We start from the raw sequence: 15,080 nt of genomic DNA, 5'->3' as shown, positions 1-15,080 counted from the left end.
TCAGATTTGTGTTTCAGAGACATTCTTGAAGGGTGAAGACAAAAAAGTTAAGATGAGCTCTTCTGTACAGCACTGTACACGCTATCACAGTAGATTAGGCACCAGTCGTCAACACGTCTGATGTATAGGGTGGTCCAGATCTAATTATGCAATTTTCATTACTTATTCAGTTTATTACATAGAAAATCACCCGAAAAATCCCGGACCATCGAGAAGTGTGCGAACTGATGACACAAAGAATCGTCTTTGTGCTGAACTGGAATCGTCCCCGCATAAATCAATGTCATCCAGACGATCTGGATCTGCAGAATTACATCTGGACCACCCTGTACTGACAAGAGACAACTTCCTGCAATGTGCGTAACAGTACAAGCAGGCTTCCTATTGAGAATGAATGGGGGCAGCGAGGGGCAGTTCATCACCAGCCCACATCACAGTCACCTCCACTACAGTATATTGCCTGCAGTGTCCACCGCACCACCGCCCCCATTCAACATGCAGCCATCCGAGGCAGACTATAACGCTACCCCCCGCTTCCCCATTCACCCTTAATGGCCTCCGTTCAGCCACAACAGGGCATTACCAACCGCCCACCTAGAATGAACGGGGCAGCCGTGTGTGGTGGGCGGGCAGTGAAACCGCTTGCCGCCCGACGGACACTACACAGCGCGAGCAGCGATATCGACCCCCTCCAGCCTCCGTCCAGCCACCGCTTACAGCGTCCCCAGGCTGAAGATGACGGAGCAGCAGTTACTGAGGCGCATGCGTCGCAGCTGCAGACCCTTTCATATGTCGTAGGTTGGATGTCTGTAACATGGGGACTACCTGTACACATACACATACACACACACAACTGGAACGTTGGAACAGACTGTGTTACTACACCCTCTGAAGTACTACTTGGACAACATTCCAGTAATAATGTCAAAAAAAAAAAATCACAATTAAATGAGACAGAGCGTTATCCCTTAGAACTGCAGGCCTTTCATTTAGAGAATTTGCAAAAAAAAAAAAAAAAAAGAGAGAGAGAGAGATCTAGCAGACCCAAAGGTTAGGTTTCTGAGGGTCACCAGCTTACGTGATAGGTGCCTCACAGCACAACAGCTAAGTGCAGCTTAACAGTGGTCAAAAAAAGCAAGTCTCCGTTTCTAATGTGAAGAGGAGACTCTGTGCTGCAGGTCTGACAGGATAAGTGGCAGTAAGAAAGCCATTCCTTAAAGGACAAAACAGGACCTCATATACTAGCTGTTGACTACTGCAGACTGGAAGAAAGTCTTATGGACCAATAAATCAAAATTTAAAATCTTTGGTTCATCAAGCAGGGTGTTTGTGAAATTATAAGTTGGTGAAAGGATGATTCCTCGGTGTGTGACACCAACTGTCAAACATGGAGGAGGAAGTGTGACGGTCTGGGGTTCTTTTAATAGAGGCAGAGTCGGTGACTTGCACACAGTGACTGGAATTCTGAATCAAAAGAGTTACCACAGTTTGAATGTTATATCACCAACAGATGGCTACTTTGAGTAATCAAAAATTTGAATAAAATGTTGTATACTTAATGATTCCTTGACATATTTTTATTTGTCATCGTTTATTTGTTTAATACCTTGATTTCATGCAGCATTAAGGCATTAAAATGTGTGCATTTCCATAAAAACTGAAACTTTTGACCAGTAGTGTATTTTGTCATCATTTGAATTTAAAAAATAGTAAATGCACTGATATTCTTTTACTAATAAACACTATCTTAAACAAAACAAAAGTTAGATAATGGGGGTGACTTGCTACATGACTTTGATGAAATTATGCACCTAAGGCAGGTATTTCTCATTGGCTCTTGTGAATCCCAGTTTCCCCCTTATGTCTCTCAACTTATTCAAGCATATCCAGCAGTGACGACTAAGACTTTTTCATTTTCTATTTTTCTTCCTTGCCATCATAAGCTGGTGAATTTGGAGACATCCTGAACTGAAAACAATGTGAAGTAGTGCATACTGTTGGTTTTAATGGATGTCTATTATTCCAGGTCACATCTGTCCAATTTCTTATGATTTACTTTGTGCGTGCGGTACACATCTGTCTGTCCACTTAATGAATTTAGATTGGGTTTTTTTTCTATAATTTGCTTGAACATTCCGGTTGATTTTATGACTTCTCTCATTGTGCTAAGTATTATAGTTCGCTTGAGGCAGCGATTAATAAGTGCAAATCGAAGAGACAGGTGGCAAGACCTCAGAAGTAGGGAGCCGGACGGGGCCATCCTCACTCAAGTGCCAGCCCCCATAAGAGTCGGGTCTATAGGTCTACCTCTTTTCACGAGAGAACTACTTAATAGATTTAGATGGGGTTTTTTTTTTTTGTATAATTTGCTTGAACATTCCAGTTGATTTTAAGACTTCTCTCATTGCACTAAGTATCATAGTTCGTTTGCAGCAGCGATTTATAAGCACAAAGAGAAAGGCTGCGGGCCGAGGGGAAGGGGAGGCATAAAATTAATCAATTGGTGCTCAAATTATTTGACATGCTGTCTCAGACATACACTTCAATAAATACCGTTTTAGAACACAACAATTCAGTTTGTTATCCTACAGAATATTTAAATTCCATTAATCCTCCTGGCACGCCACCCCACAATTTAGCATTGAAAGTAGGAGCACCAATTATACTTTTGAGAAACCTGGGCCCACCCAAACTTTGCAATGGTAACAGTCTCCAGGGGCCTCATGCATAACGCCGTGCACAGAATTCGCACTATAACATGACATAAGCACAAAAGAAAAGTAATGCTCGTGCACGCGCCTGCTGTCCCGCCCCAACTCCTCCCAGAATTATGCCTCTTTGAATATGCAAAGCAATATAAATAGCCCTTAAGTTCAGTGTTCTGTGAAAAGACAATTGGGAAAAGCAAGAGGGAAAATGGAAGAATTTCAGTGAATACCAAGTGGAGGCAAGGAAAAACATACTATTTGTTGATTTAAACAGTGATATAAACAACAAAAGGAAGCTAATTGACTGACATAGCGTGTCGGAGAAACTCGAAAGCTCAAGTTTACAAAGTCGCACAGTGCCCAAAATAAAAAAAGAAGTTGTCAGATATCAAAGTCGCCGTGAAAAGGCGAGACGTAGCCCACCTTCTGAGTGTCATATGAAGGCTTATTAGGGTACAGAGAAAAAAAAGGCACAGTGGGGGAAAAAGCACGAAATGTCAACTTCAATCTCGAAATTTCCACTTTAATTACAGTTTATTTTGTCATTAAAGTAGAACATCATAAACTTCATCTTAAAATCGTTTAATTAACCAGTTCCTCAAATCACATCGTAATTAAAGTAGCACGTTAAATTCTTTGTTTTGTATGTGTTCTTCTATGTGCTCTGTGTGTGTGAACCACTACATGCTTCTTAAACCGGCTTTCTCTTCCTCCTACAGGACACAGAATCCATTACATTCGTGATATTACAGCTCTCTGAATAACTAAAATACTGAGATGTATATGTGATATAATTTTCATGATGATAGGAGTTAAAGCACGTTATTAAACATGGGAACACGGTGGCGCAGTGATTGTGTGCGACCTTCGATGAAATAATTTATTGCAGCAGTACTCAGTGGCGGCTCTAGGCTCGTGGCGGCCCTGGGCAGAGAAAGAATCGGTGGCCCCTTCGCCCGCCAATGTCAATATGGTATCTTATGCACGGCGGATGGCCACGTCCGTTGCGGACACTGCATAGCCGCCTCGTGCTCATGACACAAGCGTTTAACTTTTGCCGAAATTTGCCGCTGCGTTTTTAGCTGTGTCGTTATTTTCTCTTTCTGTTTTATATTCAATATATATTGGCGTGGCGGCCCCTGGGATTTGGCGGCCCTGTGCAGGTGCACAGTTTGCATATGCCTAAGGTCGCCCCTGCAGTACTTTCTCTTTCAAACGTACTAACCTCCAATTCCTGTCCTTCCTTTTCTTTCTCCAAGTAACCGATCGCCACACAATCAGCTCTGTAACAGATGTTAAGCCATCTGTAAGCTTAGAACGCCGATTCTTCAAAACTTTTAAGGAACACTGAAATATCTTCGTAGTACATGTTTAATTATTCTGTCATTCACGCCTGTCCCAGTGAAGCACACAGTGCTTTTATCTGTATAATATAATCAACATATTTTGCTGCATTTCATCTTAAAAATGATATCATCATCATATGTAAATACATGCTTTATAAAGTGGCTCAGGTTGTGCAATATTATAACTGTAGTGCAAGTTTACAGTGAGGTGATTGTACTTATAAGTCCAAACAGTTCTACAAGGAGCAGTTGATGGACTGATTGAGTGCGTTTAGAGCTCTTGGGATGAAACTCTTTCTGAACCGCGAGGTCCATACAGGAAAGGTTTGAAGCGTTTACCGTGTAAGAAGCAGTTCAAATAGGAAGCATGGCTGAGGAAGCGTGTGCTTGATGCTGTATACCGATAATTCTCTTTCCGATCAGCTGCTCCGAGTGGTGCAGTGAGAGTAATATGGAAAAAGATGATCTGCTGTGGCAACCCTTAACGGGAGCAGCTGAAAGAAGAAGAAGAAGAAGGTGCAGTGAGAGTAACAACGTTAAAGCAGTTATGGTATTTGGAATAGTTTGACCATTCTGTGGACCATTATATTGTTACTGGTTAATTACAATCAGATGCATTAAACTAATAAAAAATATGCGGTTAATTTCAGTGTATTTATAAAGCCGCATCAGGGACGTGGATCTGAAAAAGAATGATAAATCACACAGGAACAGTAGCACTGCTTTGACGCTGGGTGCCGCCAGTCTGCAAAACTGAGCGGAGAACTTGCGTACGACAGGGTATGAGGTACCTTGGAAATGTGCATGGCTTTATGCCAAGTTTAGGTTTTATACATCGCGATTTGAACGTGGAAACATTCTTACGCCTCATTTCTGTGCGTACGCACCGTTTATACATGAGGCCCCAGGTCTGTCAGCTTCAGAACAACATCATAAAGGCGATAACAATCACAGGATGTGGCCTTGGCAAGAGGGTTTTAATTCCTCACATTCCTCTAATTGTGATGCACATTCCCTTTCAATTCAAGAAATTACAGTTCCCGGTGAAGCTTTGCTTTGCCATGTCACTTAATAAGGCCCAAGGGCAGATACTCAAGTTGACAGGGGTTGGCCTTAGCTCACCATGCTTCTCGCATGGTCAGCTTTACATTGCTTTCTCCCGGGTTAGTTCCCCAAGAAACCTAGATGTCTTCACCCCTGAAAACAAAACCAAAAATATTGTATATCAATAAGCCCTCGGATATGAAACCTATCAATATAAATTATTCTCAATACAAATTACATTTTTTAAATTTTTTTTATTGATTTTTAAAGTTTGTCCTGCTTCACTACTATGCGGGCGGAGCCACAAGGGACAGCTAGTTCATATTATATATCTGCACACATAATCATATCAAATTTGAATTACTTACAAAATGAATATGAACAGCTAAATATTGCCAAAAATCAGAACTGAGTCACTTCTAGCTGCAACGTGAATGTAATCGTATATTACAGAAGAGTTTTCTGGGTTACTAATGTCACATGGTCTTTTTTTCTGGTTGTATTGAATTTAGAGCAATGCATTACACATTTAGTTCCTTTTATTTATTTTAATAATGATAATAATCTAAAGTTTGATTGCTTTTAGTGTAGATCAAGCAACAAATCAGCTATGATGATGATTTTCTGTAAAACCACTGGCCAGAAATTCATGTGTACAAAAGGATATATGAACTTTCATGAAGAAATTTAAAGTTTTCTACAGCTGATCAGAATTGCTTCATAGTTCTCTTACTCAAACAACAGAGTGACCCCTTTCTTTTCTGGCCCATAATCTTCATCAGGCAGAGGACATAGTGTACAGAATGCACCATGCTGACTCACTGCCACCATCTACTAGAGGAATTACATTTTGCAGTTAGTAAGCCAAGAGGAGGATATGCTTGGCATATATATGGCAGAGTGGTGGCTCTGAGGCTAGGGATCTGCACTGCCAATCGGAAGGTTGCCGGTTCGAATCCCATAAATGCCAAAAGGGACTCTGCTCTGTTGGGCCCTTGAGCAAGGCCCTTAACCTGCAATTGCTGAGCACTTTGCATTTATATAGCGCTTTTCTCACTACTCAAAGAATTATTATTATTATGCTTGCCGCACCTCACTGTGATATTACTGAGATGTCGTGGGACATTTTAAAGAGAACTACTCTAAACAAACTTAACACAGTCAGAATGAGCATTTCAAAAACTGTTTCCAAAATAACCAAAGCAAGCAATTAAAGGTAACACTTTACATTCAGTGTCTATAATTATACAGGTAATTACATAGTAGTTACAGTGTAAGTACAGTGTAACTATGAGTTATTACTCTATACTTACTGTGTAATACAAAGTAACACTATAGTTAATTACTCAGCTGTCATTCTTAGACACTTAATGTAAAGTATTACCCAACTGAGTAGTTGTAAAGATCCATATTAAGTGGATTTAAATGTGTACAATAAAGAGATTAAATTAAAATGCATCACTAATAACTAATACATCACAAGCATCAACTTTTGGTCATTTTGTCAAGCTAAGCATTTAAACTACTGCAGTACAAAATTTTTAACCATATATTTTGAATGGATACCACTCCATGTGAACTTTTTGCACTAAATGTTCTGGTTAGTGGCAAAACCTATGTAATAATGTGTTATTTACAATATTATATGGCTCAGGGAACTGAACAGATCAATAAGTACAAAGGTGTTCTGAGTTTTACAGTAGAAGCACACTTATTAAAGTAAAATAAGATGAATCAAACATTGCCTATAACACAGTAATAGCCAACTGCAGTTATCCATTTTAATTTTAGCCTTACCTATTTGGGTCATAATTCCTCCCTCCATAAGGTCTTGGCTGTTGATTAACTTTTCTGACCATGTGAGAAAGAGATTCTCCGTCTGAAGTATCCATGTTTTCATCTAGTGGTTTTTCAATGCCACCACTGCGGCTGTTTTGGCCCAAATTAAGTTCATCAGTTAAACCTGTAAATGTGTTTTCAACAATTAACAAAAAATTGGTATATCTCCACATACATTTCAATTTAGTGATACAGCAGGAAATCACTCAAAACATTTCACAACACAGTACAACCTATTGTACTGTACAATAATATGCAATCAATTATATAAACTTACAAATATATGCACACATAAATGTACAGTAAAATGAACAGGAAATTAAATCAAATAAATAACTTCAACAATATTTAAATTTGAAAATGAAACACATTGGGTCAAATGAAGTAAACAAGCTAAACAGACAGACAGATACAGTAGTGGCTTGACCTTTACAAATCTATTAAGGTGTGTGTTCATTTCTTTCTCTTTATCATCTAGCATGTGATCTGGTAGGGCAAACAAGCTGTGAACTATCTTCACTCATAAATTTCCTTTTGAGTATATGAATGTATGTTCTTATGCTTGCATGTAACCCCATGTGTGCATACAAGTATACTGAAATACATTCAATTATCTTAAAAACTACTTTTCCAAATATTTTCAAATCAATAGACCTGGTCCAAGAACTAAATGATGCAAACTACAAAAATCACAGTTAAATGAAACAATTCCTAAGTCTGCTTATCGATGGACAAAGACCAAACCATTACTGAAGGATATATAGTTAAGTACTGGAGCAAAAGCAATAGACATGGAGCCTGTAATAGGACATCAGGCTAAAATCAAATTTTTGCAATGTTTTGAACATCATAGATTCAGAATCTAAGCTTAATTTAATAGTAAATTTTTCATCCCATCATCAAACATCCATTTACATGAAAGCATGTTTGTGGGTTTTTCTTGGCATCTTGACAAATGATCCTGGCAGTTGTAGCTGAAATCTTGATTGGTCTACCAGACCGTAGGCAGACTGGTGGCTCCAAGGCTAGCAATCTGCTCCAGCAATCAGAAGGTTGCCGGTTTGAATCCTGTAAATGGCAGAAGTGATTCTACTCCATTGAGCCCTTGAGGAAGGCCCTTAACCCGCAATTGCTTCATCCTGGGTATGATCTTAATCTACATCCAGTCCTGCATGCATGTCCTACAACTTACAAGGAAAACTTGGGGACTAGTGGCACAACTGGCACTCCAGACATGGTTCCAGTCTGTCACCTGCTGCACTCAGATCCCAATCAGGTGGTTCACATTTGTTTGGTAAATACCAACCTGCAGCCCAGATTGTAGTTTTACCTGTGGGGGGCAGTTGTCAGGCAGTCCAGAGTGTTTTTAACATGTGGGGCCTGAGGTTCATCCTTCATTGTATTCATGAAATATGGATCAATTGGCTTTATTGGACCTAAACATTGACATCCTCCTCATACGGCGACATAGGTAGAGAAAACATCACCACTGCTACCGGGTTCATCCTGTGCAATGTTTTGCACATAAATTCTTGAATTCAGATGTCAGTTTCGAGTTTTGATTGCCTGCTGCAACTGGTAGAACACCATACTACATGCTGGTCAGCCAATATCCGAGTCAATGTTAGCCCTGAAGAGTAGCTACTTGTCACTTTGAAGTAAGCACATACACAAAAAGTACTTGTGGATACACTCACCCACCAGCATTAATAATCTATGGTAGCTAAAGTTACATCATTAGCACAAACCTACAAACTGCTTCGAATTCTCCATCATTATTATTTTGCTGATAATGTGTGTAAATGTGTGTGTGCATACAAAAACACACAAACACACGTAATCATGGGACATATCCGGTCATCCAGAATATTAAATGAATGACACATAAATGCAATACAGACGTTTTCTTCCTGCTTATTGGATTTTGACAGAAACACCCCAAAAAAGCTGCATACACCCATGTGGACAGTCTGATTATTGCAATAAGAAAAAAATGCTTGCCGTTCAATATGCGCTCTCCTGACGCAACAGACGACAGAAACACACTCAGTTCAGAAGTTCATGTGGACAGGGCCTTAATTACCCTTAATTTGAACCTGTGTGTGTCAACTTGTATTTATATTATCAGCCCCAACATTCAAGGGGATGTAAACTTTTGATCACGCCCAAACAGTTGCTGCATGTGTTTTTTGAAAATCCATCTTAAAAGAATTTAACAAACGAGGGTCACAGAAGATTTACTACGTAGCCAGATTGAACACTCCTGGCATCAAATTCTGTCAATTGTTACCCTGAAAATGGTGGGAAAAAAAATTTTAAAAAAACTTGTCCTCACAAACACAGCATACATGAATGATACCAACAGTCTAGTAAAATATGCAGCTGTGTTTGCTTTTCTTCTCTCATTTGCCTAGCTTGGCAATTTCTGCTCGTTTCCAGAATTATTATTATTACTATATTATTATATAGTGTTATGTGTTATCTAGCTATTAAATCAGTCTTAGACTGCTAACAGTTATATCAAAAAGATTTTTTAATGTGTGGATCGGTGTAAGGTTTCATTTATTTAGGTTAACATTTGGAAAAGGCTAAAGAAGCTTATTTTAAACAATCAAAAAAAAGTCTTAATTCGAGAGGATGTTGCTGGGTTGTATCCAGTACCAATGTGCATGAACGTGCTTTTGCCTTTTATTGATAGAATGAGATTAATTAGACAAGCAGCATGCAATCAATACAATCAGCCAAACAAATATCTATGTACAATTCAGTGTTAACCAGGACCTTTGTTACAGATATTTTAATATGGGATGAGCAATGGTGCAGAAGTTGTTTTCCGGTCTCACAGTGACTAGGAGGTCACATTTGATTGCTAATCTTGTCAGGGTCTATATGAAGTTTGCATAGTCTCACTTTGTGTGTTTTTGGACTGACTGGTATAAGTGACCATGTGCAAAATGACCTGTTTAACGAAAAGATATTTGAAAAGCATCATCAATCTTGCTAAATTACAAAAAATACATTTATAAGTGTTGTGAATTAAATTGTATCCACCTTGTTTATGCAGAGAGCAAGCCTGATGGATAGATCCTTGCGGAGCACAATCACACACACGTACCCAAGCAGAAAAGAGATTAGTCAAGTGTGATGTGGGTAATTCAGTAAAAATCATAAATAAAGTATAACTTTAACTTTAATGCAATTACTTACTAAAGATAATATTTTCCAAACAGGGCAGTCTGCTGAACAATGACAAGTGTTTATACCTCAAAGCTTCAGGGACTCAGGAGTAAATCTTAGCTGTTACAGTCTTTGTGAGTGTATTGCCAGTGAGAGCCAGTGCTTTTTCGTCTTTGATACCGTGTTTAAACATTGAATTCAACTGCAATTCAAATTTATTTTTGTAAGTGGTAGACATAAATGTCTATAGAGGGCTTTATGTAAAGACAATATTTCAGAGTTCTTCTAGTCTTTTGAAAATATTTTAGAGAAACAAGTTGAGTGTAAAATGCATAAAAATACTTCACATTTTAAACATTTTTTAGTTATTTGCCTTTTTTGTAGTTTTATTGGAAGTGGTAGATTTAATTTATTGAAAAGGCACAGTACATGTTGCTTTATTGTTTCAATACATTAAGAGCCAAACTAAATATAGCTGGAGTAGCTTTTTGACCAGATACTCTCTTATGTTTACTCAAGTAAATTTTTGGACAACTACTTTTACTTGGGTACCAGTTTGGGCTAATCTACCAACTCTGGCAAGGAGTCGTTTTACCCACCCTAGTAAGGTACAGGGAAAAAGCACCAAAAGTCCATTGAAGTAGATTTTGATGTATATTCCTTGAAAGGAAACTAATTTCTTATAATGAGGGATCTGCTAACACACACCTTAAATCTCACCTCACTGACTGGAGCTCCTGGCTTCTATTGCTTTTGGAGAAGTCATTAGCCTAGAGGTGCATATGCTATTTCCAACCAATGCTGTGAATATTTAAATAATGTGTGTTGAGTATTGACAAGTAGTACAATTGTTTATGTTTTAGTTTAACAAGATTGTGTTTGCCTATTATTGTGATATATTTGAATATTATACCACATTTTTATATGCAATTCATAAATAAATGAAGGCAATTCTAAAGGGTTCACAAACAGTTTCATGCAAATGCATGGCATTTTGGAGCATTTCAAGTGGTGCAAGTAGGCTAGGTTTTGCATTTAACTGCCACTACAATATACATTCATATTTGCCTACATTGTCCTATTTTATCCTAAATTTTCCCTTAGTTACATTTGTTTCTTATGCTCAGAAACAGAGTTTTCCACAATGACATTTCACTGCCATTTTATTGTACAATTGTGCATGTGACAAATAAATCAAAAGTATTCTAACTCCATTTTGAAGTTACTCCAACAGTGCATTACAGTTACTTAGCCAAAATGAATAAATGTATGAATTAGATTCTATGCATTTGTTAAGTTAAAGTGATGGCTGTAAATAAGCTATTTTTCTAGCTCAGAAATGTAAACATAAAATTGCCAAATTTACACATTTTATTTTTTATTTTGACCTAAAGGTGAGAAAGAGAGAGAGACAGAGAGGGAGAAAGAAATTGGAAGACTGGAATCAATTATTACAACAAGATTTGTAGTAAGACAGGAGGAACTTATCTATTCTTTGATTAGAGGAGGAGATTTTTTTTTTTAAATAATCAACTAACAACTGATGAAGGCTAAACAGCCAAAACATTGTCTTTAACCTTCTTTCCTTTTCAGCTTGGAAAAAAACTTTAACTTTTACATATCTGAAACAGTTTCTTTATTTGTGAAAACAAATCCATACCAAGGCAGACCAAATCTTGAGAAAGAAAACAAAAAAGGTTTAACAAAAGCAATTAAAACCTATCTGGCACAATTAAACAAGAAATATCACAAAACAATATAGCCTCAGCTACACATTTAACAAGTGAATGCTATGCTCAAAAAAAAAAAAAAAAGAGCCTTCAGCCTTGCTTTATATGTTGAGATCTATCCCAGCTTCTCCATTATTGGTAGGTACTGTAGGTCATTCCAGATTCTGACATTTCTAAAGCTAAAGGTATTGTCCCACACAAAATTTTCAAAAATGGAATTTTAAGTAGACCCACATCTTAACATTTAATGTATGTCCAAAAGAAGGCTTGATAATTGGAGGTGCGCTAAACCATTTAACTATTTTTGCATATAACTTTACATTCAAGAAAGAGCATTATATTTCCAAGAATAAATAAGAACTACTGTAGCTGGCAAACCCTTTACCAATAGGGCCTTGAAATGTAAAAAGTACTTGCAAACATCAGACAGACCCTTCACATTTAATATGCATATCAAACCAAAGACTTGTCTTTTGTATAATCTATACTTGTTAAAGTGGCTACTTATTTATGCTGTGAAAGAAAAAATGGGCAAAGTTATCTCCCATTTTCTATCTTTACTCTGCATCACATCAACATTTGTTGTGTCTTAGCATGAATTTATCATCACCAATGATGGACTAATTTTCAGACATTCCTGGTATTATGTAGTAATTGAAATTATTTGTATCTTGTTCCATCATAGAAAATTCAACAAAAAAGTACATTTAATATTAAAAAAAAGAAAAAAAAGTGAGAGAGAGAGCAAATGAGAGGACAACAATGATGTTTCACATTTAGTAGTACAGTAGACTTAATGCTGGTCTACAGCGATTATAAAATCACACAAATGATAGCATGTCTTCTGACTGAAAGTAAGCAGCATAATTATTTTAAAATCCTAGATAATACTATAATTTATTTATTATAAAAAGTTGTCCAACATTGTTCTAAAATTTTACATATTCTATACTTCTGCTCATTTCTTAAGATGAGGTTTTATGTTTTAACTTGAAACATTACAACATATTTTGATTTCTTTTGAATTTTCCCATTTCCATTTTTAGTATACTGTAATTTAAATTGATTACATCACCGTTATCCCTTAAGATATCTGAACCACCTCTATTCATCCGTATTCTTTATTAGTTCACGTTTCATAAGAGCTGCAAAATTATGCAGCTGGGAGCTTGAAATTATTACTCCAGTTCGTAAGTATATCTTTAGATTTCTTTACATTTCCCTGATCCTATAAGTAAGTAAACAACTTCCGGAATTGAGGGCTTAATTACTACTAGTTACTAGTAGATAAAGCAAGACCCAAGTGAAGTTAACACTACTACCTTCGAGTTAACGCGAACTGAGTTCATATCACAGTCCATATACTGCCTAGGTAGGGCCCGCTTTCTGCGCGATCTTCTCTCTGGTATTCCGTGTATACCACAAAAAAGAGTGTGCAGAGTTGGCCACCTTGGGCTCTGGCCGGGTTTAATCTAATAAATGTTCATGTGTGCGTGAATTTAACCTGCATGTAGCTGGCTCCCGTTTAGGGTTTGTTTCTGTCTTTGCCCAAAGGTTCTGTTTCTCCGCGACCCAGGGATGGAATAAGGGAGTTCAGAAGATACACTAAAATGAAAATGCAGTGACTGTATTACGTTTCGCTAATAAAATATTGCTGACATGAGACTATGGTAATGCTAATTAATCAGCAGAAATACGTATATTGATATTAGCACTAAATCCTTACATTTTTTTAAATTCTTAAACCGTAATTTTGTGTTATAATAAAATATTGACACGTCTTCTGAATCTGAACGCGTGAGTACTTCTCAATGATGAGGCTGAAAATGAAACCCGTTCTTCTGCTTAGTCCCAAAGATGCGTAAACAAAATTTCACTGCTGTGGCTAAATACTTAACAGTGTCCAGCGACGTTTTCATATAACCGAGCTGATAACAATGAAAATTCATCAGAACTTTTTTGAATCAAAAAACGTTCAGAAGACTCACAAAACTCCGCACTGCCCTTTTTTATAATCGGTTATCAGTTTCACTAGTATACTATAAACGATTGCACTTTAACCGTAATACTGACCTCTCTTGCGCTCCCGATTGACCTGCAGCTGTTTCTTCTTCTGTTTAGCACTAAAAGGCCTTTTCCTTGGCATGTCGGCTTCACGGTCTTTTTATTTATTTAATTATTTATGTTTCGCAGTGGCTGTGAGTTTTAAATTTGTTTGTGCAGTTACTTTCAAAATACAGCCAACTTCACTTTAATTCTCCACACAGCGCTGCCATGCCGACTGAGGGCAAGTTAGGAAAAACCATTTTTCTAAAATGCAGGTAATTTGCCTGATTTGTCATCATATTTATTAGCCGTTACCCACATTGTTATCACATTTTAAAAAATATAAACTATAATAGAGAATCTGTATACCTTAAAGTGATATCAGGATATATCTTACCATTTCTGCAGCATATCTTTTAAATATATTTAAAATTATATTGGTACATTCCAAGCCTTCGTGTTTTTCAGCCATACTTGCCATTGGAAGTTTTTCTCGCTTATTCAAAGGAACATTAAATGGCTATATTAGATTTAAACTTTTTTATAAATTGAGCTATCTTGTTTTGTCGCACAAACCGCAAAGAAAGCAACTTCCATACACGAATACAATGGTTCGCCTAGCTCGAGAAAATATTTAATGGATATTTATTATGTGTTGTTGCTGTTTTATTTTGCAACTCTGGCAGTTTATAATAATAAAAAAAAAAAATTAATGATACCCAATAGCAGCCAGGACTCGGGCATTCTGAACAGCTAAATTGTCCCACTGGGACAACAGCCAAACCCTTGGGTGCCACTTCTTCCCAACTGGGTCTGTGCTCGGCTGCCACCCATGCCCTAACCTTCTTCACTTCTGGGTCCTGGACATGCCACACCCCCAAGTCAGTTTGACCATTAGGCACCATCAACGCGACACATACAATTTTGGCTTCTCTTCTCTTGCCAGCTTGCACTCTTCCTGTTGCCAACAATATCAAATCTTTTTGGGCGCATGGCCTCTCCGACAAGACATCTGCATTATGGTGTTGACCGCCCCAGCAATGTTCAGCTTTGATGTGGAAGAACTGCAGCCACTCTAACCACCTAGCTACCTGTCCCTTTGGCTCTCTGAATGACATGAACCACTGCATAGCCGCATGGTCACTGTGTAACGTGAAGGATGTCCCATGCAAGTAATGTTGAAAATGTTG

At 37.7% G+C, this 15,080-nt stretch overlaps 1 protein-coding gene across 3 annotated transcripts in view; it reads right to left on the bottom strand.

Moving 5' to 3' along the window:
* The window catches only part of gnl1 (guanine nucleotide binding protein-like 1), a 107,722-nt gene extending 93,573 nt beyond the window's left edge, over positions 1–14,149 (bottom strand). For 2 of the 3 annotated variants that reach the window (XM_051920406.1, XM_028808146.2), the window contains exons 1-2: positions 13,918–14,149; positions 6,896–7,061 (exon numbers count right to left, since the gene is read on the bottom strand). In XM_051920406.1, coding sequence (XP_051776366.1) covers positions 6,896–7,061; positions 13,918–13,990 — 239 coding nt within the window. In that variant the 5' untranslated portion in view covers positions 13,991–14,149. The remainder of the gene's footprint in view (positions 1–6,895; positions 7,062–13,917) is intronic. The other variant, XM_051920409.1, reaches the window with a different exon arrangement.
* Between the last annotated feature and the right edge of the window lie 931 nt (positions 14,150–15,080).

The sequence above is a fragment of the Erpetoichthys calabaricus genome, chromosome 1 (assembly GCF_900747795.2).
Source record: "Erpetoichthys calabaricus chromosome 1, fErpCal1.3, whole genome shotgun sequence".
In the NCBI taxonomy this organism is placed as follows: domain Eukaryota; kingdom Metazoa; phylum Chordata; class Cladistia; order Polypteriformes; family Polypteridae; genus Erpetoichthys; species Erpetoichthys calabaricus.
The sequence above is the reverse complement of the archived record's forward strand: the minus strand, read 5'-3'. Positions and strand labels throughout refer to the sequence as shown.